The sequence below is a fragment of the Dysidea avara genome, chromosome 9 (genome assembly GCF_963678975.1).
Source record: "Dysidea avara chromosome 9, odDysAvar1.4, whole genome shotgun sequence".
NCBI lineage: Eukaryota > Metazoa > Porifera > Demospongiae > Dictyoceratida > Dysideidae > Dysidea > Dysidea avara.
In genome coordinates, this window is record NC_089280.1 from 34129339 (window position 1) to 34155875 (window position 26537).

General features: G+C 37.4%; 3 protein-coding genes across 3 annotated transcripts; 2 read left to right on the top strand and 1 right to left on the bottom strand.

Moving 5' to 3' along the window:
• Positions 1-276: 276 nt before the first annotated feature.
• On the bottom strand, positions 277-5308 carry LOC136267695 (uncharacterized). Its single transcript, XM_066062844.1, has 11 exons — positions 5067-5308; positions 4673-4943; positions 3069-4608; positions 2931-3011; positions 2793-2873; positions 2649-2726; positions 2490-2555; positions 2359-2424; positions 2068-2270; positions 1903-2013; positions 277-1826 (listed from the first exon to the last, which is right to left on the bottom strand). Exons 1-11 carry the CDS (start codon positions 5306-5308, stop codon positions 408-410), a joined length of 4158 nt encoding a protein of 1385 aa, XP_065918916.1. The 3' UTR covers positions 277-407.
• Positions 5309-11464: 6156 nt separating this feature from the next.
• LOC136267696 (uncharacterized) lies at positions 11465-12643 on the top strand. Its single transcript, XM_066062845.1, has 5 exons — positions 11465-11740; positions 11800-11917; positions 11972-12278; positions 12508-12513; positions 12587-12643. The coding sequence occupies exons 1-5, from the start codon at positions 11491-11493 to the stop codon at positions 12641-12643; spliced, it is 738 nt and encodes a 245-aa protein (XP_065918917.1). The 5' UTR covers positions 11465-11490.
• LOC136265541 (receptor-type tyrosine-protein phosphatase alpha-like) lies at positions 12638-22769 on the top strand. Its single transcript, XM_066060414.1, has 17 exons — positions 12638-12707; positions 12758-12888; positions 13468-13740; positions 13824-14006; positions 14281-14357; positions 14409-14543; positions 14759-14884; positions 14938-15110; positions 15166-15301; positions 15362-15517; positions 15576-15675; positions 15730-15800; positions 15848-15982; positions 16034-16171; positions 16268-16419; positions 22282-22417; positions 22471-22769. The coding sequence occupies exons 2-17, from the start codon at positions 12861-12863 to the stop codon at positions 22540-22542; spliced, it is 2091 nt and encodes a 696-aa protein (XP_065916486.1). The 5' UTR covers positions 12638-12707; positions 12758-12860; the 3' UTR covers positions 22543-22769.
• The last annotated feature ends 3768 nt before the right edge of the window (positions 22770-26537 follow it).

Here is a 26537-nt window from a genome sequence, read left to right on the forward strand (position 1 = left end):
GATGGTGTTTAATAAAAGTATCCTATAATACTATTCATTGAAGTCTTGATACGATATAACTTTTTTTATAGTCAAACAAATTACCAGACCACATTGTAAACTCCCCATCTCTTGATCAGTTTTACTTGTACTTATTAAATACTGTATGATTTTATGTAGCTAATGTATTTTTGATCTATATATATGTATTGTATCCTTCAAAGTGAAGTTGTATTGCAGTAATGGTAAATAATAATGACCCTCATATAGCTAGAGGGGAGCCTATGTGATTTTGATCCTGATTATAACCTTTTCTCCATACATTAATGATACTGCCTAGAAATTAATACCAGTTTTCCACCATGTATACAGGTTATACATACCGCAAAATACAGCTATACATGGATAAAACAACAATAATAAACAGATTACTTGCTAAACAGAAAATAATATGCATATGATCCTGTGCAGTTTTCTAAGTTTAAAACCATTTCATGGTTATATTTAATGAAACGCTGTTGGTTGGTTGATTTCATGCCATCATAAAAGTATGGTCGTCCATGCCACAACACAATTGAAACAAAGTGGCCTCCAGTGTTGATCGTGCAACCACCAAGTTGGTAACAATAATTGTAAACAGTGATGGACAGTGGCATCCAGTTGATCTGATGAAGGCTGAGAGATTCGATGCTAATAGGAAGCAGCCATGGATGCTTGTTCATGAAACCAGATGAAAGGACTCTTGGTTTTCCATTGCAGGAATAGAATTTCTCTCTACTGTTTTGTGTTTTGATAGTTTCTGTGGTATTAATCCTGTCACTGAGAATATAAGGAGCTTTCCGAGGTGGTTTCTTAGGGAACTCGGATCCACAGTATCCCATGTCATCTCCTGGAACTGGAAAGATTCTCTGAACATTGGATGGACACAGAGTCGGAGGCAATGAGAATGTTGTTTGGTAGCCTGTTTTCACTGGGTTGTTGGCTGGACAGTATTGAGATTTGCATTGCTGCGACACCTGCAGTTTCCATACATGTGAGATTAAACACAGAAAAGCATTCTCTTCCGTTCCAAAGCAATCGATCTTTTCATTATCAGCTTTGGTGAAATTGAGTCTACTGTGTGCTGCTTTCAGAGCAAGTGACTTTGCTTCTTCGATGTTTTTTCTTTTCATCAATGTGATACAAGCCTTCAAGGTGTTTTCCATGTCATCAGTGCCAAGGTTTTCTGTGAAGTTTGGGTATTGTAGGCAGTACAACATAAAGATGGTCAGAAAGTTGTCTGATGTACATGTGTTGGTGAATTCTCGATGGTGCCATTGAATAGTTGCTGGTATGATACATCTACTGCAAATAAAATCACTTTTGCGTGTAGGTATTGGTATGCCAAGAGCATTCAGGCAGGCTTTATGAAACCAGTCTTCGCATCTGCTGCATTGATACGCTTTATACTCCTTTTGGTGATCTCCATAAATTACTCTTGATGTAGACCCATCAATCCAAGGAGTCTGGCAGAAACAGTAGAGATTAACATGATCTATTGTAGTCTGGCAGAACTGTTTTTGTTGCATAGATAGGTGTACTGTGCCAACATCTGGAGCTTTCAAGCTTAGGAAGCTGTGGAGGTATTGTGATGTGTCTTGAAGATTCACATAAGCTCTAGCTAGGTCCAAATTCTCATCCAGGCATGTCGCAATGAGAAGCACTGCTGTAACTGCATCGGCATCATTTGGTTTACAGCATTTCACTCCAGTGTAGACAGTTAAAACTGCATGAGCAAGTGAACGACAAGCTGTCCCAGCATGATAATTCAATTCCATGATGTCTGGTTTATCATATGTACAAATCACCTGTGCATGAAATGTACTTTTGACTAATTTCATTTGACCATTTAGCTATTATATGTGTAATATGTATAATAATCACCTGAACTGCTGGTACATTATTCTCATCAGGAAGCCGTCTAAGAAATGCAACTTGGTTATTTCTCATAGTCTGGACAACTACTATCTTTCCCACCACTAAATCAGCAATTTGCTACAAACAAATGCAAAATCATCTACGTACATGTCTTTTAACTGTTGTACATACCTCTTTCAAGCTTATTCTACAGACATGTGGACAAAGAAGTGTTTTAGGATACATCTTCTGCAACTTTTTCAGAATACTAGACCACTTAAACTTGGTAGAATCGCAACAGGCAAAGTCTCTGGAAGCTGAAACATTGCTCATCCTTTCCCGTAATATTCTTGAAGTATAAGGTGACTCACTCACTCTGGTAAATCTTTTAAGATCTATTGTTAACAAATTAAAATCAAAGTACACTCATCAGATCAGAGCAATAAGTATGCATGTTATAATCATTTTAGAGTGTAAGTATACCTTCAGATGCCAAACAAGTGTGTGAAACATAGTCACTAAGCCGTCTGCTTATGTTGTGATTGCTGCCTATTATGTAGTGTGAAATTATGACAGTATTAGGATAAGTGTACTATGCATGTGAACTCACGTACCATTAGAATTATTCAAGATACAGTTCCGATCTTCATGATCTTCCACATTTGAGTTGGTGTTGACATCTACAATCATAATGAAGATAAGAAATACATCATTCAGCATTATCATTTTAGCTACTGCATAGCATGTGAACATTAAAGTATGGGTCTATGTACCTTCATTCTCCACATTTTCAGTAATACTTTCATCAAGATCAGGAGTTGCCTCAGTGCAGGTGGTTGGTTGACTTGGTTCTAATTTCACAATTAAATTATATATTAACATTATGTATGTAGTCCATATTCTAATAATAAACTGACCTGCTATGGAAGCACATCGGTGTTTCTTAGAAGGTTGGCTAACAACGTGATTGGTTTTTCCAGCTGCAGTATTGTCTGTGCCTGTGTTGAATGGTAGTACCTATACATGTATATATGACAAAACAATTGATGTACTACCTATATTGCGGCCATCCTTTTGTTCCATTGATTGATGGCTATTGTGAACTGTTTCACCTTCACCTTCACTGTCATTGACATCTGTAATATGGAAATACAAGAATATGTACACATCTATTGGAAATACTATAAACTTACTATTAGCAGCAACCTGGTCAAAATCTCTTTTTCTTGGAGGTTTTCTACCAGAAGGTCTTTCTTTGTTCTTCTGTCTCACCCTCTGAGTAAACAGTGTCATATTAGGCTTGGTGTGGTCACTGATGTCCTGCCCTATCATTAGCTTGCAGGCAATTATGTGGTAACATTTTTTCACTGAAGGACAGGAGCAAGTCTCTTTTGGAAACAGTCGGACAGCATACGGTGTCTCATTATCTGCACCTCTTACAATCCAACATCCCATTTCAGTCAAACCAACTCGCTTGTCATGAACTGCTTCTCGTGCCAATGCTAGCTGACTGTTTAGCTTACAAGTGGCTTTGTCACTGGATACTGAAGCAGTAGTGTCATCACGAAAAGAGCAAGGGCTGGCTTCTTCATAAGATGGTAAAATTCTATCCCTGGCTTTGGCCACAATTTCTTTGGGGTCTATTGCTTTTGGCAAGAATGGCATTAGACTGGCATCTCGCTGCAAGTAAGAGAGTTCTTCTTTCAATTGCCATGAACCACAAAGATGGTAAGCCCTAATAATTTCTCGCTGGTAATAGCTTGAAAGATGAAATAGAGATACACAGATAACATCAAGGGGAACTTGTTTCCATTGCTGCAGATTGTGGAGAACAGCATTCATGGATTCAGATGGATTATTTGTTAGCCCATTCTCTGGATCAGAAACCCCCATTTCTCTAAGTTTCCAAATGGATGAATGCTCCTTAAACGCTGGCAAAAGCTTTTGTTCAAAATATCTCAGAACAGTTGGATTCATAAAGGAAGCCTTGGTGATGCTCCAGGAACTGTCGAAATCATCTTCATTTTCTTCAATCATCAAAGCTTTGAAACTGTTGGCATAATAACTAATCTCAGATGGCTTACAATTGGCTGAATTCTTCAAGTAAAAATGCAAATCACGTTCTAGATGGTTCCAACAAAAAACATTCAGACACATTGGAAACACATCAGAAAAATCAAATTCTCGATCAGTAACCATTAGAATCTTCTTTGAAGCAAGCAGAGGTAGTGACTTTCTTATGGTTTTCATAAACAGCATGTGGTCTTCCTGAAACCTCCTGGAATGGATAAAGAAAGCCACTGGTGTGATAGGATCTTTCTTGAAAATAGCATTTTGGAAAACTAGAGTAGACAGATAGAAATCTCCCATGTTGAAAACAGTGTCATAATGCAGGGTTACAGGGGTCGTGGAAACTTTCAGAAGCATCTCTAAATTCTCCAAGAGAGGATGTGGTACCATGTGAACACAGACTGTTGGGTACACTTGAAAATTTCGAAGAAAATTTTGGGGCTCTCCCTTACGATCTTTCAGTTGCAGCTGGAAACATAGTTGGTATGTGTTGTAAATACCATCATGTGAAATCCAGAACTGGCGATTCTCATCTTTCTGGAAGTTTTTGATTTGATTCTGGTCTCTAGGTGTGTTGATGACATGTCTAGGCCCACCTTCATCTTCATTGACTAACTGTTGATAAACTTTCTGTGCTGACATCATTGGTCCTTTATTAGTAACCTGCAAAATTTTGAACATAATAGGCAGGTCCCTAACTATTTCATGCTTAACTATTACACTATACCTTTTCCTTAATGTGAGGTGCTGACCGTACAAATGGTTTGGTACTTTTCTTGCTGTTCCGGTGTGCACATGGTACAAATGCATTGTGATCTCCCAGATAGTGAATTAAATAGCTTGAGCCAATACCCCAATATTCCAACCGCTTGAAGGAGTTATCACCAGTTTGCTTTTCTATCCCTGCTACATCAATAGCTCCAGTCTTCTTCTTCACAGAATAATTCCCACGGTCAAAAGTCCTAGTGCCTTTATGGACCCATCTATATTGGTCACATCTGTGTAGATAAAGAGGTAATTTTAGCACAGTATAATATACACAAACAATATAGGTATAGGTAAGAGTTAATAATAACTCTTGATATAATTCTATGTGTTCATGATTGCATAGCTCACTATACCTTAGCTTCTTTTTGTTGCTCTCCCATTGAGATTCATCTGGGCCTAAATCAAACAATATCAGTGTTCCTCCTCGGGGTTGCACGGGTGGCTTGACAGATGTGGTCAAAAAATCTTTGTAGTTGGTTCCAGCTCCTTCTAAATAGGATACAATCTCCTCCATTTCGAGGGCACCATTGGCATCATTTGAAATCACTGTGCAGTCATCTGTGTCGTGATTCGAGCCATCTTCTGAGTCATCCATAAAGAGATTAGTCTCAGCAGATACTAAGTAGCTCAAACTGATTTAAGTCACCGTTACAATAAGTCTGTGTAAGTTTGAGTATAATGTAGCTAAATTTCTCAAGCTTTATTATAAATAGCACCTCTGAAGTAAAGAATGCTGCTCTCAGCTATGGCTTATTGCAGAAATCTCTCAGTGACACGTGAGCACAGCTACGTCAACATGGCTTCGTCCCCGTCCCCGTCCCGCTTTTACCCCCTTTCGTCCCCGTCCCGCTTTTACCCCACCCCCTCTCATTTGCTACACGTAGTTGCATTTCGAATCATAGCTCAGTGGTTTGTAATCCGATTCTTCTGTACTACTGCAAGGACTTTCTATGATGGTTATTCCAGCTACATACTGATTTTCAGCTCATTGCTCTAAGCGGTTTGCCTGATAGACACGAAAACTAATACTGTAATAGTATTTTTATTCATAAAAATCGATCGCGTAATTTTGACACAGGTTGGGTTTTGTGTCATATCTCCGTGGTCTTTATCCCGATTCCTTTCAAACCACACAAAGGTACTCCTACGATGGTTGCTCCATCTACATAGCAATTTTCAACTGATTTCTCAAAGGAGTTTACCCTGTAGGCGTGACAGACCTTCGACCTTATTTTTCGCAAATAATCGGTCATAACTCCGTGAATGTTCATCGGATTCCTACCAAAGTTGGTACAGAGATCCGCCTTAATGAGTCCTTTAAGTGTGCCAAATTTCAGCCCGATCCGAGCATGCATTCGTGTTTTATGGTGGATTTGCGAAGTGTGCAAAATGAAGAAGTAGAAGAAGAAAAAAACTCGGAAATGGCTGGAGCGATTTTCTTCACATTTGGTGTGTAGACTCCCCTTGCTGGCCGGCACTTCTCTAGCAAATTTGGTTCCAATCGGATAAGGGATCACAGAGCTACATAGGTGTGAAAATTGCGTTTTCTTTCTTCCTTTTAATATACTCACGGGTGGCACGCCGGCTTCTTGGGCCGCACGACACACTACCGTGTGTCTTGATCATAAAAGTGCCTTTTTGTGGTTTGAAAGGAATCCAGTTAAAGGCCATCGAGATATGACACAAAACCCAACCTGTGTCACGATTACGTGATCGATTTTTTTATGAATACAAAAACTATTAGTTTTCACACCTACCAGGAAAATCGCTTAGAGCAGTGAGCTGAAAATCGGTGTGTAGCTGGAATAATTATCATAGAAAGTTATTGCATTAGTACAGAAGAATCGGACTACAAACCACTGGGTTATGATTCCAAAGCCAACTAAATGTAGCAAATGCGAGATCGAGATACTCTAATAGAACAGTCACCATAATAGAGCATTCAGCTACGTTTATAACTTACTCCATTATAGAATTATATTACATTGCAAGTTATTTTGTACGGAGTTCAGCTATAAACAGTTAATTTTATGGATAATTCAGCTACAAGCAAGTCACCCTGTAGAGAGTTCAACTACAAATATGTTGCTGTAGAGATTCAGAACATTATAAGTCACACTGAAGCGAGTTCAGCTATAAACAAGTCACCTTGTAGAGAGTTCAACTACAACAAGTCACTCTGTAGAGAATTCAGCTACAAACAAGCCACTGCGTAGAGGGTTCAGCTACAAAAAAGCTACCCAGTAGAGAGTTCATCTAGATCAGCTACAAACAAGTTGCTTTATGCAATGTTCAGCTACAAGTAAGTCACTCTGTAGAGAGTTCAGCTACAAACAAGTCACTCTGTAGTACAAACAAGTCACCGTATAGCTGGAGAGTTCTGCAACCAATCAAAAAAACCACTCTGTAAAGAATTCAGCTATACAAACATGTTATAACTCTATAGAGAAATTTATAACTCTATAGAGAGATCAGCAAGAAACAAGTCATCCAGTAGAGAGATCGGCTACAAGACATCACCTTATAGAGAGTTCAGTTACAAAGAAACCACCATGTAGAGAGTCCAGTTGCAAACAAATCACCCTGTATAGAGTTCAGCTATGAACAGATCACCCTGTAGAGAGTTCAGCTAGAAAAAGTCATCCTGTAGAGAGATCAGCTAAAAGAAGTTACCCTGTACAGAGTTCAGCTACAAAGAATCCATCATATAAACCGTTCAGCTATTAACAGATCACCCTGTAGAAAGATCAGCTAGAAGAAATCACCTTGTAGAGAGTTCAGCTACAAAGAAACCACCATGTAGAGAGTTCAGCTACAAACAAATCATCTGTAGAGAGTTCAGCCAGAAACTTACCCCTTTTCCAGAGTTTTGTATATGCATCTGATTTTCAAATTATTGGCCTGTCTGAAACTTGGTTGCACAAAGCCATTGCAGATCTTGAAATCTTACCTCAGGGTTACACAACGTTTAGAAAGGACAGAGGCTCACGTGGTGGGGGCGTTATGCTGGCAATCAGCGACAATCTACCTAGTAAACAAATTCCAAGTCCCAGAAACCTTGAAGTGGTAAACGTTTATGTCTCTTTTAATGATTCTGATGTCATTTTTTGCATGGTATATGCACCTCCAAATGCCACTGCTGACTATCACAAGGCCTATCCGACTACCTAGCCACCACTACCACCCTGTCCAACCCTGTATTTATTCTTGGCGATTTCAATCTACTGGACATAAACTGGGCAACTTTCACTGGCAGAACACCGATCTCCAACAACTTCTGTGATAGTATATTTGAATCTAACTTCACGCAACTTGTGGAATCCCCAACCCATACATGTGGTAACATACTAGACCTTGTGTTAACAAATAGTCCTGAACACGTTTTACATTTATCTGTTCATTCTCCAGAATACCAATGTATTACATCTGACCATTATTTAATCACATTTTCAATCAATTTTAAGTTCTCAACACATTCTACATCTACTAAGGAGTTCTTCAATTTTTCTAAAGGTGACTACAATGGATTAACAGAGTACCTATCAAACTGCGACCTCTCTATAATCTACAATTCTTCTGATGTTGAAGAAATTTGGTACATTTTAAGAAGTAACATACTGGCTGGCATTGAACTGTTTATCCCAAAGGTCAAACTGCACTGTAGACAATTCCCTAACTGGTTCACTCCCCAACTACGTCATTCCCACAAGTGTCTTCGTACACTTCAGCGTAAATACAACAGGAATCCTACACCAAACAATTCCAACGACTAACCAAAGCTCAAGTCTCTTTTCAAGCTTCTAGTATTGCAGCAAAGTCTGCATTTGAGCAGACCTTAATATATAACTTCACTACAAATAAGGACACAAAAATCTTCCGATACATTAAAGAGTTCTCGAAATCTCACAACCTACCGCCTGAGCTACACAATGACTCCATCACAGCAAACACAGACCTCGATAAGGCTGAGTTATTCAACCAGTACTTCCATTCAATATTCTCTCAGAGTAACTTTAATCTACCCGACACTTCGAATCTACCAGTCCCTGGTAAATGCTTGGACTCGATCCACTTCACAGTACAAGAAGTCCTAGAGGCCTTAAATAACCTGGATCCCAACAAGGCCAGTGATATAGACAACATTCCTCTAACTGTTTTAAAACATTGTGCCTTTGCTCTTGCCATACCTATTCACCACCTTTTCATGACTAGCATTACCAGTGGAACCATACCATCTGAATGGAAGTTGCACAAAATTACAGCTGTACCAAAGTCTGGTGACAAAACCTCAGTTAAAAACTATCGTCCCATTTCACTTCTTTGCATTACATCCAAAGTTTTAGAAAGACTAATTTATGATAAGATAATTAACTCAGTTTCTAATTGTATCACACAATATCAATTTGGGTTCCAAAAGAATTCTTCAACCTTGCACCAACTACTTATCTATTTTAACCAGCTAATAACATCAAAAGATGAAATAGATACTATATACATTGATTTTCAAAAAGCTTTCGATAGTGTGCCGCATAATGAACTCCTAGTTAAACTTTGGAACATGGGAATCACTGGCACCCTATGGAATTGGTTTAGTTTCTATCTACACAACAGAACCCAATGTGTTTCTGTGGGCAACCACCTATCCGGCACTTTACTTGTTATCTCCGGCGTGCCACAGGGGAGTATTCTGGGTCCTTTGCTCTTTTTAATATTTATCAATGACCTCCCATCAATTGTCACATCAGATCTATTTGAGTTTGCTGATGATACAAAATTATTCAGACAAATCACATCAACATTAGACATTGAGCATCTCCAAGAAGACATCAATTCATTATTCAACTGGTCCATCAACAACTTTCTCTCATTTAACCTTTCAAAGTTTGTGTTTATGAGCTACCATCGCAAATTCAACTCTACATATCATGTCAACGGTCATTTAATTGATGAATCCTCCAGCTGTAAAGACCTTGGGATTATTTTTACTAATTCGCTAACATGGCAAGCACACTATGAAATGATTTCTTCTAATGCCTATAAATCTCTCGGCTTATTACGTAGGGTCTTCAAGGACTCCAATTGTCCCCAGGCCAGAAAATCTTTGTATATCACTCTAGTTAGATAAAAACTACTGTATTGTTCCCCACTGTGGAGGTCATACCTGTTAAAAGACATTGAATCACTTGAGAAAGTCCAACGAAGAGCCACCAAATTCATATTATCAAACTATCAATCAGACTATAAAACAAGGCTAATACAAACTGGTATGTTGCCACTAATGTACATTTACGAAATTGCCGACATATTATTCTTCATCAAATCCATCAAAAATCCATCAGACAAATTTGACATCTTGAACTATACCAACTTTACTACAGGTTCAACAAGATCTGCTGGCACAAAGTTATACCCCAAGACAGCTCATATCAACCCTATCATGAACTCATATTTTTATCGTTTACCAAGATTATGGAACTCTTTACCAATAATTGACCTATCTCAATCACTAGATGTAATCAAACCAAAGTTGAAAGCATTTTTATGGAATCATTTTTAGCTAACTTTGATAATATCCCCTGTACTTTTCATTACCTGTGTCCTTGTACCCGCTGCTCCAAGACTCCTGCACCAACCAATTATAATTATTTGTAATTATTATATATGTATGCATGTATAGTTTTTGTAGTTAAGTAATTAGTGCTCTAGGCTACCAGTGCAGAACACTGGTAGTCCTTCAGAATTGTATGTCTCTGTAATCACTATAGCCTCTACTGTATGTAATTCCAATTCTGTAAAGCAATTATTAAATTAAATTAAATTAAATTAAATTAAAGAAACAAGTACACCCTGTAGAGAGATCAGTTACAAAGAAACCATCCTGTAGAGAGTTCAATTGCAAACAGAAAACCCTATAGAGAGTTCAGCTAGAAACAAGTCACCGTGTAGAGAGATCAGCTAGAAACAAGTCACCCTGTAGAGAGATCAGCTGCAAACAAATCACCCTATAGAGAGTTCAGCTAGAAAAAAATCACCCTGAAAAGAGTTCAGCTACAAACAATGAGAGTTTCAGCTACAGTTTCAGTTACGTATGTAAGAAGTCACCTTATTAACTACAGTATGTGATAATCATCATTCAATGTTAAAATAATATAGAAATATTTCATCAGACAAAAGCTATACACACAATTACTTCCTTTGTTCCACAATTCCTGCAGTAAAGAAAAAAAAAAACAAATTAAAAGGGAGCATCAAAGCCATATGGCCAGCTTTGTGGCTTGCAATACAAAAAGAAGTGATATCTAAACCAAAACAGCCAAGCTGTAAAAAAGAGTGCGGCCCCCAAAATGGCCAAGGTGAAAAAAGATGTGAAATCCAAAGTGGCGGCCAATAAATGGCTGTGATGTTAGGTTAATGGCAAAAATTTTAATTACGACAATTCAGGTGAATTTGGTGCCAAATCCTAGTGGAGGAGGCAACACAAATTCACCTGAATTGTCGTAATTAAAAATTTTGCCATTAACCTACGATCACAGCCATTTCTTGGCCGCGGCTTTGGATTTCACATCTTTTTTCACCTTGGCCATTTTGAGGGCCGTACTCTTTTTTTACAGCTTGGCTGTTTTGGTTTAGATATTAATTAACATTTGAATGTAAAAGAAAGTCTTTGCCTCAATCCTGTGACGTAGTACTGAAGTCTATATACCTTAATTTTGTCTACGTATAGGTCCTCCTGACCTTCAGTTGTTTAATACAAATTATTATGGTATTGCTGATAACATGTTTACTTTGAATTGTATTGCTACTAATGATCCTCAATCACCTAACAATATAACTTTTGAGTGGTTTAAAGATGGAATTAAGCAGAATGATTCTACTGGAATAAAAAGCAAAATGCTTGATGTCAGCACTTCTCAACTAGTCATAGATGAGCCAAACTCTGATCAACATAGTGGAAACTACTCTTGTGGAGCGTACAACAATCAGTCATCCAACATAGTGTATACAAACACAACAGTTATAATTGAAAGTTAGTTAACATATGTAATATAAATGTATAGTTTTGTAATAATGCATTTGTTCTGATAGTTGCAGATATTAGAAACTCCAAGATTGAAATGCTTGTTGAACCACGTAGTGTTAACAAGTCATACTTCACTTCAGAAATTCAACTTCCTGAACTTGATATTTCTTATAGAGCAATCAGGTATTTATGACATAAAGTTTGCATCACAGTGTTTTTATTTTATCTCCACTGTAGTCATTTGTCTGTTGTTGTAACAACAAATAATGAGACTACACCATCTCAAATACCAGACAGTGACCTTGTCAGTTATGGTGACCTTGGTAGTTTTAGTGCACTCGCCGGTTATGGTGGCATTGTTGGTGACAAGTCATCTATAATGTATGTGGCAGCTGTTTTGAATGGAGACCTAGGGAAGATGTTAGTATTAGGAAATGAGAGTATCAGTAGAGTTGGTGATAAGGAATATTACAATGCTCCACTTGATAGACGATGTACATACTACACATTTGTTAGAGCATATGCTGACAATCACAATGCTACAGTAAGTACATCTTGTTTGGTTTAAATTGTGTGATGTAATTTGAGTATGTTACAGAATCCCAGGTACACAACAAGTGGCCTGTCTGAACCGATCGGTTAGTTCACTGCAGATTAACCATTGGTATAACATGGTATTATATAATATGGTTTTGTTTTGCATGTACCAAGTGGAATTGGTAGATTGTATTGCTGTATGTGTTGCATTATTGTTTCATCATATCCTTTTGCAGTTAATAGTATGTAGTTATCAAATTCACAATTCCATTGTATGTGCATCATTGCACACTGTATGTTGTTAATATTATGCAGCACTTCCTGTCTCATCCTCTGGTGGTGGAGGTAGTTCAGGAGGAGGTGGTGCTATAATAGGAGTTGTTGTTGTCCTGATCATCATCATAATAGCCATCATCATTGTCATCATTGTACTACTGTAAGTGATCACCTGTATGATGTTACCATGGTGATGAGTACTACTAACAGGTGGTATAGGAAGAAATATAACAAGAAACAAGCTCCAATACTTGCAACAGTAAACCCTACTAAAGAAGATATTGCACTTCAGGAGAAGAGTTCTGAAAAGGCAATGCTAGGACCAGTTGAGACTAAATCATGTAAGAACACAACAAACATACCATACTTGTAAGAGATGGTACTTTGTTATTTATAACATGTCAAAATTTTTAAAGTACATTATCCACTGTTCATATGGAGAATAAATATTTTGATGGATATAACAATCCCTGATTTTTGTCCCTAAAAGTTTATAGTGTCATAATAATGCAGTATACACTTACATTCATACCCATACACTTGGCATACAGAATGCTTGCAGCTAAACAAGATACACAACCATCCAAGAATGACTGTTCTATTGGAGTAGTCACTCCAGTTTATATCATTATTCGCTGGGTATTGGCCATGGTTCACAAGTGTAACTGCATCGTGGTCTAAATCACTGGCGTGAATTTTGCCCTTAGGTAAATACTCCTTCTTTTATTAAAGTAAGAGTCCATAATTATGGAGAGGGAGTGACATTACAGAGCTTACATCACTTTAATTTTAACTACAGCACTTATGTCAGTGGTACTAGTCACTATACTGCATACATACACACAATAACATCTAGCTACACAATTACATTATAGTGATACAAAACATTACAAGTCCTTGTATGTATCGTTTATCTCCAGTACCACTTGTTAATATCAAAGAACAAGAAGTGAAGACATCAGTTGGACAACCAACCACATTGTACATTGAGGCACGTGGTAATCCTCCACCAGAGATCAGTTGGACTAAGAATGGATTGCCAGTCAATGACCCACTACTACAGAATGGTTCACTATACATACACAGTACCACTCACAGTGACCAGGGAACCTACACTGTAACTGCCACTAGTGATGAGGGGTCAACCAGTGAAGCCATTAAACTGTTGGTCCTTAATCCACAATATGTGCCTTGTAAGTCACTAGTATGTTGAGTGTAATTTTTTGTGTAGTGTAGTGTAATGTGTTGTGATTTGTCTAATGTGTTGTTGTTGTAGCTAATAGGTACAAGCCAATTAAAGTGGAGAACTTTGCTGAGCATCTCGCCATGTTACACTCATCAATGAACCAACAGTTTACTACTGATTATGACTCACTTGTGGTGCAAAATGACTTTTCCTTTAATGGAGCAAAATTAGAAATCAATGTGATGAAGAATCGTTACAAGAATATTTTACCCTGTGAGCACAAATCTGTGAAAAGGGGTCTTCCACACACATCCATTTTACCAACTTTGACAATTATTGAGTAAAGCTATTGACTTAAAATTTGTTTAGTACTTAGTAGTGAGCACCAACATAGCTGAAGATAATACTGTCAGGTTTATGTGTTTCTTGAACACTAAGTTATGGTCTTTCAACTTCGTAGAATTGAGTGTGTGTGTAGAAAGACCCATTTTCGCAAATCCAGTCACAAAATTACAATACCGATGCATTATTCATTGTTTAACTCCAGATGATCACGCACGAGTGCCACTAACCTTACAAGACAAACTTGCTGGAACTGACTACATTAATGCTTCTTTTATTGATGTAAGTGAGAACAAATTGATGTTAATAATCTGTGTTCATCACCCTCCACAGGGTTACAATGAGAGGAAGGCTTACATAGCTTGTCAAGGTCCCATGGCCTCCACTATGGCTGAGTTTTGGAGGATGATATGGGAACAGAATGTGACTACCATTGTCATGGTGACTAACCTCACAGAGGAAGGAAAAGTACTACCACATACATTTATTCTGTCCTTATATGGTCTGAACTACAAACTACCTACACACAGTAAATTACCTGGTCAGGACTGAAATGGCTTCTGTAATAGTACACATAACCATATAATGGATGTGGCATCATCCAACTGTCTAATAAATGTTGTATTATAACAGATGTGTATTTTATCCTTATATGGAATGATTGTGTAACTCTATTATTACAGCCAAAATGTCAGCAGTACTGGCCAGAAGATGTGAATAAATCCTGTACTTATGGGAACATTTCAGTGACATTGATACAGGAAGAGGTACTAGCTGAATACACCATCAGAACACTGGCTGTGAAAATGGTAAATTCAAGTTTAAAAGCAATGTTATTGCAATATTGTGGTCTATTTCTTAGATTGAGGCTAGTTCCGAGGCAAAATCTGTCAATCTTGAAGTTCAGCATTTCCACTTTACAGTCTGGCCAGATCATGGTGTGCCCAAATATCCCACAGCACTTCTGTCATTTCAGAAGAGGGTTAATAAACACCACAAACGTAAACGTGGTAGCCCCCTCGTTGTTCACTGCAGGTACTACCCGTGGTCATATTTGTAAGTAATTTTATAATTTTTATATTGTGTGTAGTGCTGGGGTAGGACGGACTGGAACATTCATTACTATTGATATGGAGTTGCAACATATCAAACATGAGGCAATTGTGGATGTGTACAACACTGTACACAAGCTGAGGTTTAGGAGGAGCTTTACTGTTCAGACACTGGTAACAAATTATACTCAAATTAGCAGGTCTTTCCATTAATGTTAAGCAATACTCTTACAGGCTCAATATGTTTTTATATTTGATGCTCTGATGGAGTCCATTATGTGTGGAGATAACTCTATTGCAGCTCCTGCTAAGAGTGCAAAGTTGAGGTTAGAGGAGTTGGCTAAGGTGAACCCTGCTACCAAGCTATCAGGATATGAGTCTCAGTTCAGGGTAACTGGTCACTCTTATAGAGCAGTCAGATATTTGTCAGTGTTGTCCATTGTATTAGAAACTACAAGCAGCCAGTCCTAAAGAGTCAGATTTCCAGTACATTTGTGCCAATCTTCCTGAGAATAGGCACAAGAACCGATCAATAAAGCATTTGGCACGTAAGTTGCGTTCACGTTATTGAGAAATAATGTCACAACTGCATTATTTTACAGCGGACAATTCACGAGTTTACATCAACACTGCTGGATACAATTCTGACTATATCTGTGCTAGCTACATTGATGTGAGTACACAACTAGTAGCTCCACTAACATGCCTTTTATACATTAGGGATATCGTCATCGTAAAGCATTCTTGGCTACTGAAGGACCAATGAATTCAACTGTGATTGATTTCTGGGGGATGATATGGGATAAAAGTTCTCATGCAATTGTCATGTTGAGCTTGTTGGAAGAGAATGGAAAGGTATGTACAGCAGAGATCACTTATGCTAGTGTTACAGTATTACTTGTGTAGGAGACATCTGTGAAGTATTGGCCTGACAAAGGAGAAACCCTTCAATTTGGACCATTTGTAATTGAGACAACTAATGAGTCAAAATCTGACAAGTACTTTGCACGACGCATTATGCAAGTTAAGAACACATCATCTAAAGTGAGTACTCCAGTATATTATGTAATTGACTGCTATTTGCCACAATGACACAATATTTGTGCCCACTGAACTACACACTACATCTGATTACCTTAGGACTCAACTCCTCGGACCATTAACCAATTCCAGTACTTGTGCTGGCCAGACCACTCCTGTCCATCAGAGGCTTCCTCCATCATGGATATGGTTGAGATAGTTGAAACTGTACAACGTAAGAGTAAGAATGGACCCATCACTGTCCACTGCAGGTAATTACTCATGATATAGCTAGCCAAAACTCAGTGGTTAGGGACATATCAAACAATACGGTAAGTAGGAATCCCCCTTCCCCTAAAATGACGTGCACCACCTAAAATGCCATCTTTTAAAATCATAGTAGAAGCAACTTATGCAATGAAAATCACTTTTATGGAATACTATTAGTCCATCTAATATCAGTACAGCATTAAAAACAAGAAAACACTTACAGGCGGCTGGATATAGAATTTTTTTTAGAATTTTTTTTTTTTAAATCACCCAAACTCAATTTTTTGCCTGCCTGCCTGCCTGCCTGCCTGCCTGCCTGCCTGCCTGCCTGCCTGCCTGCCTGCCTGCCTGCCTGCCTGCCTGCTTGCCTGCCTGCCTGCCTGCCTGCCTGCCTGCCTGCCTGCCTGCCTGCCTGCCTGCCTGCCTGCCTGCCTGCCTGCCTGCCTGCCTGCCTGCCTGCCTGCCTGCCTGCCTGCCTGCCTGCCTGCCTGCCTGCCTGCCTGCCTGCCTGCCTGCCCATCCACCCACCCACTGTCGTAATAGAGGTCAAATGAAGCAGCGTACGGCCACAATTTTACGCCACAATAACAAACTCAGTAGTGGGATGTGCCTTTTGGGTTCTGACAAGTGCGTGCCCTCTACACCCCGTCTTTCCTTTTATATTCAATCCGGCTGGTAGTAGTCTTCTTCATGTAACAAAACCATATCCAGGGGTTAATTTTCCGCATTAGCACTTTCCTTAAACAGCATATTTAGACACCACAAAATTATTTAAAGTGCTTGTGCTACTATAAAAGATACTGGACACCCAGTAGTTAACAATCTATTTACTCAAACATGATGACCACATCCCTCATTAGTTTAGCTGTATTTATAATAATAGCACAGTGAAAATAAGGAATAGTGACCATAGAAGCTGACTTTAGATACTCTAATAGAACAGTCGCACGTGTATAGCTGTATGCTATAACAAAAAAAACTGTACAAACTAATTTAAGGTATTTAAGTGATAAAAAGTAGTAAAACAAGAGCTGAATGATGGTATTACAGCATAGCTTGGTGGGAAAATCCTTACTTTGGCATTCAACAAAATTATTGTTATAACATGCCAATGTAGAGAATTTCTCACAGAACTATACTGTAACACCATCATTCATCTCTTATTTCACTACTTTTTATTACTTGGATCCCTACTTCATTAACTATGTGACTCGCTGAGCAAAAACCGACCATTTTTGCAAAATTCTATTTTGCCATAAAACCATATTGAAATACTCTGGGTAAAAATACTCGTGCTACATGAAAAATTTATGCACGCTTTAATTGTATTTGAAATTTATGCACGCTTTAATTGTATTTGTACACACTGCAAGTAAGCTCACATCAATAAAACCTATATACCAATGGACTCGTCTGTTCATGGAGAGTAAGACAATCTTTGTTTCATGTTCACACAGCAAAGGATACATAAGTTATAGGTGCTTATTTACAATGCGGTAAAAACAGCATTCACCATCGTCATTTCTTAGTTGGAATGGCCTTCTTCTTTGTCAACATGGAGGAGTACAGGAAAATCATTATACCTTGATTGATCTGCCAGTTCATTGTGCACAGATTGAGTCAAGTCCCATCTTCATAGCTTGTTTCAATCGTAAGTTTTGATCAATTATCTAAATACTTGTAATTTGTTTCCCGTATTGTTGCTGTACAAATCGAGTTCATCACTGTTTCAACTGTCAAACACTATAACCCCAAGACCATTCATCACAAAAGGCTGAAACTTTGGCTGTCCACTCTTTTGTTACTATATAGATTATAGAGATGCAATAAAGTAAAATTCAAGGAATGTGTGAAAACAGCTGGTTTTTGCTCAGCTGGTCACATATACTAGTTTTTATGTAGTATTGTCAAGGTGGTGTTACATAGTGAATATCCTTTTGGTGTAGAAAAACACTATCAGATTATTGGATTAGATAAGTGTCACCAATGTTTCCAAATGTATATGCAGTAAAGTTGAAGTTCCTAGAGTATATATAGTTGTTCATTGAAGTGGCCAGTCTCAAGAGGGTTCAGAGTCTTCAATTTGTTAGATGGATTTAGAAAATTTTGTTAAAATGCCATCATAAATTTTTTTCCCAAAAATGCCTTTAGAGTGACCCCAAACCATTGTTTCTATGAAGTTTCAAATTTTTCTTCATTTACATTTGAACTTTTTTCTAAGTGACTGACTAACTGTCTAACTGATGCCTACAAGCTTGATTTGTTCACTGTTCTATGTTGTTGTTTCAGCCCAATACATGCTATTTTTCCAACTGCAGCAGGATGACTAACTTTAAACACTTCCTCATGAACCAAAACCCATTCAGAAAATGCAAATTTATTAGTAGAAATTGGAAAATAATCATAATAAGAGCACTGCAGCATAGTATGATAGATCAAATTAAAGTACAATGCGCTTGTGTCTATATTCATTGGTTTGTATTTCACTGAAAATAATATTCATATGGCACCTAATGCTCCATGGGTGCTCTATTTAATGGAGTAGCCTTGCTTAAGCAGACTACTAGCAAGAAAGTAGGAAAGCAGTGTTCTTGACTATAAACAGATCTAGAGTAGCCATGTCATTCTTATTATACATGAAATTAATTTTTCACACATAACAATTTACAGTATGGCAGCTACATCTCCAGTATTATGCTTCAAAGCACCTATTATATTCACAATTATGCCAGCACCAATAGGCTGGTGCCTAGCAATGAAGCAAGAGAAGTTGCTTACACCTGCACAGCTATACTAGTGGACATTTATTCCCTACTTCGGTCATGGCTATACTATCTAACTAGCTACAAGACTGAAGTAGTGATTAAATGTCCACTAGTATACGGTACTGCCCAAGCACAACATCGCACTCGCTCACACACACAACTTTGCTCAAGATGTTAAAAATTGCTAATTAAGGGGCGTTGCAACTGTTTAGCTCGCGAGACAATGTGGCAGCTGATTCTTTCATGAGAATCACAAGCGAAACAGTTGCCACACACCTTAATCAGCGATGTTTAAAATCTCGAGCAAAGTTGCATGTGCAAGCGAGTGCGATGTTGCGCTTGGGTAATACCGTATCTGTGCAAGTGTAGGTGACTTCATTGCTTTTATATAATTCTATAATCTTTACTCTAATTTAAAATTCCTAATTTTTAGTATGTATATAGTATCCACTCAAAAACAGCCAAGCTGTAAAAAAAGAGTGCGGCCCTCAAAAGCCTGGGTGAAAAAAGTTGTGAAATCAAAGGTGGCAGCCAAGAAATGGCTGCAATGATGTTAATGCTAACAATACAGCCATTATTAAAATTTTTTAGCATTAACATCATTGCAGCCATTTCTTGCAGCCATTTCTTGCAGCCATTTCTTGCAGCCATTTCTTGCAGCCATTTCTTTTTTAACCTTACTTTTTTCACCCAGGTTTTTGAGGGCCACACTCTTTTTTTACAGCTTGGTTGTTTTTGAGTGGATTTCACTTCTTTTTGTATTTTCAAAAACCAAATCCTGCACCTTTTTACTGGGATATGATTTTCAAGCTGTTAGTTTTGCTAGCATGTAGCACTTATCCTGATGATTATGATGATGATGATTGGCGCGAGTCAGTCATACTAGTCTGCTTGCAGACCGCCTGGGGGCAAAACTAAGTTAATACTACAAATATACCACTGATCGATACGAAAATGGCTCTGATTTGATGAAATAGCTACTAGATTGAGCCTCAAAGTGTTGCAACAATAGTATGGTGTTAATGCTCTAATAGAGCGCACATTTTTGCTTTCGCTGAAATCATTTAATAGAACACACATAGAATGTTCTAGAATAATCTAGATTTTCTATTGGTAGATCAGTTTTACTTATTAAGCTAGAATTTTCATTTATAAGGTAGAAATTAAGTGAAATGATCAGCCGAGATAGCAGTGGTTCAGTGGTTAAGGATGCAGGTATTAGGTATGGAGGTCCCTGGTTCGAACTCTGGTCAGCTATTTTTTTCAACATTATTTATGCACCTTTTTTTCCCCCCAGTGACTGCTCTATTAGAGTATCTCGATCCCGCAATTTTACACTTGCTCGGTTTTTGCTTTATAATTTTGTAGCTGTAAGTGTGTTGCTCTTCTAACCACCAAAAGGCACTCCTACGATGATCAGCCTATGTACACACGAATTTTCAAGTTATTCCTCTACTTGATTTACCCTGTAGCCGTGACAAAAGTTTCATTTTTTTTATGTGAATAAACACTCATAATTCCTTAGATATTTATCAGATTCATAGCAAAATTGGTACACAAATGTACCTTTATATGCTCTTTCCTTGTGCCAATTATCGATACAATGGAATTACAAGTTTGTGTTTTATAGCAATTTTTGCAAAGTGTGTGAAAAGAAATCAAAGCCCCCTAGCCCCCCTACAGTGAAGAAAAGAAAAACGAAGAAATTAAAATGAAACTTTGGCCACTCATGTCTCAGAAACGGTTAGGGAGATTTCCTTCAAATTTGGTATGTGGCGTGGTCTACCTGGCGGGCACCTCTATAGTGAAACTACTTCTAATCAGATAAGGAATCATGGAGCTACAAAGGTGTGAAAATTGCATTTTCTTTCTTCCTGTAAATATACTCACAGTGTGGCGCGCTGGCTTCTTGGGCCGCACTACACACTACCGTGTGTCTTGATATTAATTTAAAAATGAAGTAGGGATCCAAGCAATAAAAAGTAGTGAAACAAGAGATGAATAATAGTATTACAGCATAGCTCGGTGGCCCAATGGTGGGAAAATCCCTACATTGGGATAATATAACCAAAGTAGAGATTTTCCCACCGAGCTATGCTGTAATACCATCATTCATCTCTTGTTTCACTACTTTTTATCGCTTGGATTCCTACTTCATTTTTAAATTAATATACTGGTTTGTTTGATTTTTTGTTGTAACATACAGCTATACACGTGTAACTGTTCTAAGGGTGACTGTTGTATTAGAGTATCTCGAGTCAGCCAGAGGGTGTGCCACTATTCATGTTGTGCTAACATTATGAATACAACTAGGCCAATAATAACAGGGTGTGTCATTGTGATAGATTGTTAAGAGATGTGGTCTCTGTGCTCGATCGTCATTAATCAACCAAGATCGCATAACTAATTAATAGGCGTGGCATTGAAGTTACAGGTATCTACTGAGCGTAAGCACTTAAATAAGTTTGTGACATCTAAATATGCTGCTCAAAGAAAGTGTCGATAGAGAAAATTAATGCCTTGATACGGCTTCATTGCAACAACAACAAGACGATGAGCCTTATTGAAAATAAAAAGGAAAGACAAGGTGCAGAGGGCACAAACTCGTCGGAACCCCAAAAAGCACATCCCACCAGTGAGTTTGTTATTGTAGCATAAAATGGTGGCCATGGGCTGCTTCATTTGGCTTCTAGGATGCAACTGTGGTCAAGCAAGCAGGCTGGCAGTCAGTCATTTTTAGCGATTTTAAAAAATTTTATATCCAGCTGCCTATTAGTGTTTTCTCGTTTTAATGCAGTATTTGATGTTAGATGGACAAATTATTCTGTAAAGGTGATTTTCATCGTGTAATATGTCTCTAGGATAATTTTTTGAAGGTGGAATTTTAGGCGGTGTATGTCATTTTTGGGGGGATCCCTACTTAAACGGTACTACTGTACCATTTGATAATACCTCCTAACATATGATACCAATCGAGAGCTTCCTAAAGAAATTGTCAGGAGGGATGGTCAACTTTGGACAAAAAGTGTTCTCTTTGCCTCATACTACCTACCTATAAGTAACCACCTATAATTACATCTAATTTTGTCTTCATTATAGTGATGGTTTAGGACGTACTGGAACATTCTGTGCTCTGATGCAGTGTTATGATCGGTTCAAGACTGAACACATGGCTGATGTGTTCTATGCCATTAAGACCATGCGTGCCCAGCGTCCAGGAATGGTGGAGAACACTGTAAGACCTCATCATGTGTATATCATGTTGCTATGACTGGTCTTAATCTGCAGGCTCAGTATGAATTCATCCACAAAACCCTCAAGGAGACCATGGACCGTCTGGAAACATATTCCAACTTTTGAGGACTATGAAAACCCAGCATCATTTTTGGATTTCATTGTACATAGTAATAATCTTAGGATTATTTTCACTGCTATTTAATCATGTAGCCTTGTAGTTTTGTAACTGACAGTTTTGTAGCCTTGTAACTGACAGTTTTGTAGCCACCAGGCACACTGTATTTACACTAATCCCACTGCTATACACATTTACTCATTGTTGCGAAGTCAGTATATACCTATTTAAAGAACACAGCAAGCTGCTATTTTCCTCAGTTAAAAAGATACATACAATTCATTTTTAGAACTGAATTATCTAGTTATAAAATTATATGGGACTATACAGTTCAGTTCACATAAAAAAAAATTTACGTGGACACCATTTTGACCCTACGTCAAAATTGATCATGACTTAATTCTATTAATGGTGTGTTGTGGAAATTTGAAATCACCATGACTAAACTGGTGCCTTTAATAATATCTTATTCCAATACAGCATTCATGTACATGTCAGTGTCACATGACATGACGCAAAAATTTTAAATGTGCATAGTTAGCAGTAAATCCTTTATAACCTTGAAACTAAACTTCTCCTGTTGATTAGATAATTTGAAAAGGTGTTGTCATAGTTGGAGTAACAGCAGCCACTAAATTTGACATGTGCCATTTTTTCCACAGTCCACAAACAAATACATGTGTGAACTTTTTGAACAGGACAACAGACTTGAAAACCAGTGTACAGTAGAACCTCGCCCTGAGTTAAGGACAATAAAAAAAACCTAAAGTATTATGACTAAACTGGTATACTGCTAAATGATACTGGGACACTATGTCCAATAGACAATAAACTCAGATTATTTGCTAAGGCCTATAGGATAGTCATGTGCCGCACTGATTCCATTTTATTGAAACCTCTTAGTAGGGGCAGATCATATTAAATTCTTTGCAATGGCTTACATTTGTATATAAAATTCAAGTATATATACTAAGTGTATGTGTAGTCCCACTCCACATCTCTATAGAATACTACGTGTTATTCACAGATATTGCTTAAATATAACCTTGCAAATCATAGGGAGAGGAGCATTAGAGATCACTACACTATATACTTAGCTCAGATGGGTGGTGGCAACAACAATTTTGCCTTATATATAGCATTTGATTTCAAACAGTTTAATTTAAATCCTGACTCCATAACCACTAATTTTTGTTGATTCTTAGAAGAGCTAGCCTTCTTTCCATCAGATCAATCGCATGAAGCTATACCTAATAATAAATTTTGGGAGGAACCCATTAAATTTGGTTTGTGAGATGCACAATTAATATTATCAGATCTAGCAATGTATATGCAATTTTTACACAGTATAAAAAGCATTGAAGGCTACTATACTACTAATTTCTGTCACAATACTCACTATTGGTAATTTATAAGTAGTGGCATGGTCTCCTTTCTTTTATTACCTAAGTCTAGCTGGTAGCTAATATACTTTATACCCGTTATTGAGGTCTTGTACATTACACAATATAATAATTACCTGCATATATGGTTAGTAATGAATGAGGAGTTGTAGCTGTACCAGGGTTATAAGCCCTGCATAGGATTTAGGGGTATAGCCAGACTTTGTAAGCTGAAGACAAAAAAAAAGTACCTGCTGACAATAGCTGCCCTCCACCAACTAATTATTGTATCTACTTAATTATACGTAGCTTGCTACATGCACTGCTTCTATGAATACTATGACTGCTTTATTAAAGTATCTTGAATTGCAATTGATGCCCGGGTTCTGGCTACTATGCCTCTGATAGGATCTAAGTGAAGTTCAATCTGTCAGCCCTAAGTTCAGGTAGCATGCACCAGAGACAGCTAGCTAAATACTAAAAGCCTTTACATGAAAGGCTAGTACTAGTTAGCTTATTAAAAGTGTCAAAAAATTGTTACTAGCTAGTGAATTCAAACTTAAGCTTCCCACTAGTAAATTGCAACATTAATAAAAGGAGGTATTAGTGGAATATATACATACACCATTAGGACACTGGCTATGTGATATTACAATTATTTCTTAGTAATTCAGAACTAATCAGAAGTAAAATCTGTCAACCTTGAAGTTCAACATTTTCACTTTATCCCTTATTCTTATTCTCCCATACATGCATTTTTTGCATCTAATTAAAACAATTTTTGTAGCTGGATGAAAAGTACTTTGTCTAAAACACCCATTTTTATCAGTTCAGTAACTTCTTAGCAAAAGCTAGAAATATGAATTTCCATATAAGGATTAATTTGTTTATACAAGATGACAATACATTGCCATTTATATTCCTATTCTTTCATGCACCAATAAATAATTTTATTCCTGTCATAAAATCATTATAGAATCAATGTCCTTTTCTGTTCCAATATTTCTGCTTGTACAGTGTGCCAAGGCATAAACTTCCAAAATATTTATAAATTTTTTTTTTTCAACTTTAAAACTGCAACACTGCAACTTCTTACCACCTCTCACACTTTTTGTGCTGCTTTTGATTGAAATTTATAGGCCAATTAACTTAAATTATCAAATATTTTAAATCAATTTTACAAACTTTTAAAGTGAAAATTTCTACACGCTTGCAAAGATTGAGCAATATTTACCCAACCAAATAAGCTATGCTAAAATGGTTCTGTAACTTTTGTACATATATAATATATATTCTATTCTGTGAAAAGAATTTGGATCCCTGCAAGCATGCAGTAGTTGATGCGTTGTTAAGTTTTTCAGATATTCGCTTGTATAACTTATTCTAAAACAGCAATCAAGAAAATGCTCTGTAACTTTTTCACAGTACCATAGGTGAACACATTAAATGCCGTAAATCTAGTTTATCTTAAACTGTTACTGATTTGATGCGTTTCATGAAAAATCAGGATTTTTAAGAAGTGATAGATCTATAACTTAGGAATACAACTTTGAAACAACCTGAAAATTGGCTCCAATTGTAGGTGAATAATTTTGTATAACTGTTCCAAAGTTTGTGGTAATAGCACTTTCCATTACAGAGTTACAGAATTTTAAAAATCGGTACTAAATTTTGGAAGTTTATGCCTTGGTGCACTGTAGCTGAACGCGAATATTGTGGCTATCCCATAAAACACCAAAGATTTCAATATATATACCTCACCGCTTTTAATAAAAATTATTGCTAGGAAAATATTTTTACATTTAAAAAATTTATCACAATCCTAAGTAGGTTATTCTATGATCACACCAATGTTCTCAGCTGGTTGAGAACTATACCCTGAAAATTTCATCATGATCACTTAATGCATGTAGGAAATATAAAACAGTAATGTGGAATAGATTGTACAACACTTGGGAGATCAAGGGTTAAAATCAGGCCAGATCATAGTGTGCATGCCCATCTATCATTTCAGACAACGGTTAATAAAAATCACAAGTGTAAACATGGTATTCCCCTCACTGTTTCACTGCAGGTTACAGTACCTGTGATCATCTCTGTATATCATGATACTGTAGGACATTTATTCTGGAGCTGCAATTAAATTAAACATGAGGGAATTATGAATGTGTAGGACACTAATACTGTACACAAGCTGAGGTTTAGGAGGAATTTCACTGTTCAGACACTGGTAATATCATTCTAATATGCTGTGAATTACTCTACTCTCACAGGCTCAATATAATTATTTTATATGTAATGGAGTTTATCTGCCCAACTCTATCATGTGTGGAGATAACTCTAGATCTATATTGCAACTCCTGCTAAGAGTGTGATATTGAGGGTGGAGAGTTGAACCCTGCCACAAGCTATCAGGATATTAGGCTCAGTTCAGGGTACTCTAATAGAACAATCAGCAATCTTTACTAGTACTCTTTTATATAGAAACTACAAGCAACCAGTCCTAATGAGTCAGACCTCTAATACATCAGTGCTAATCTTCCTGAGAATAGACATAGAATTAGTTTATGAAGTATTTGTCATGTAGATAGTGTCAGAATATTTATGGCATTTCAAGTATC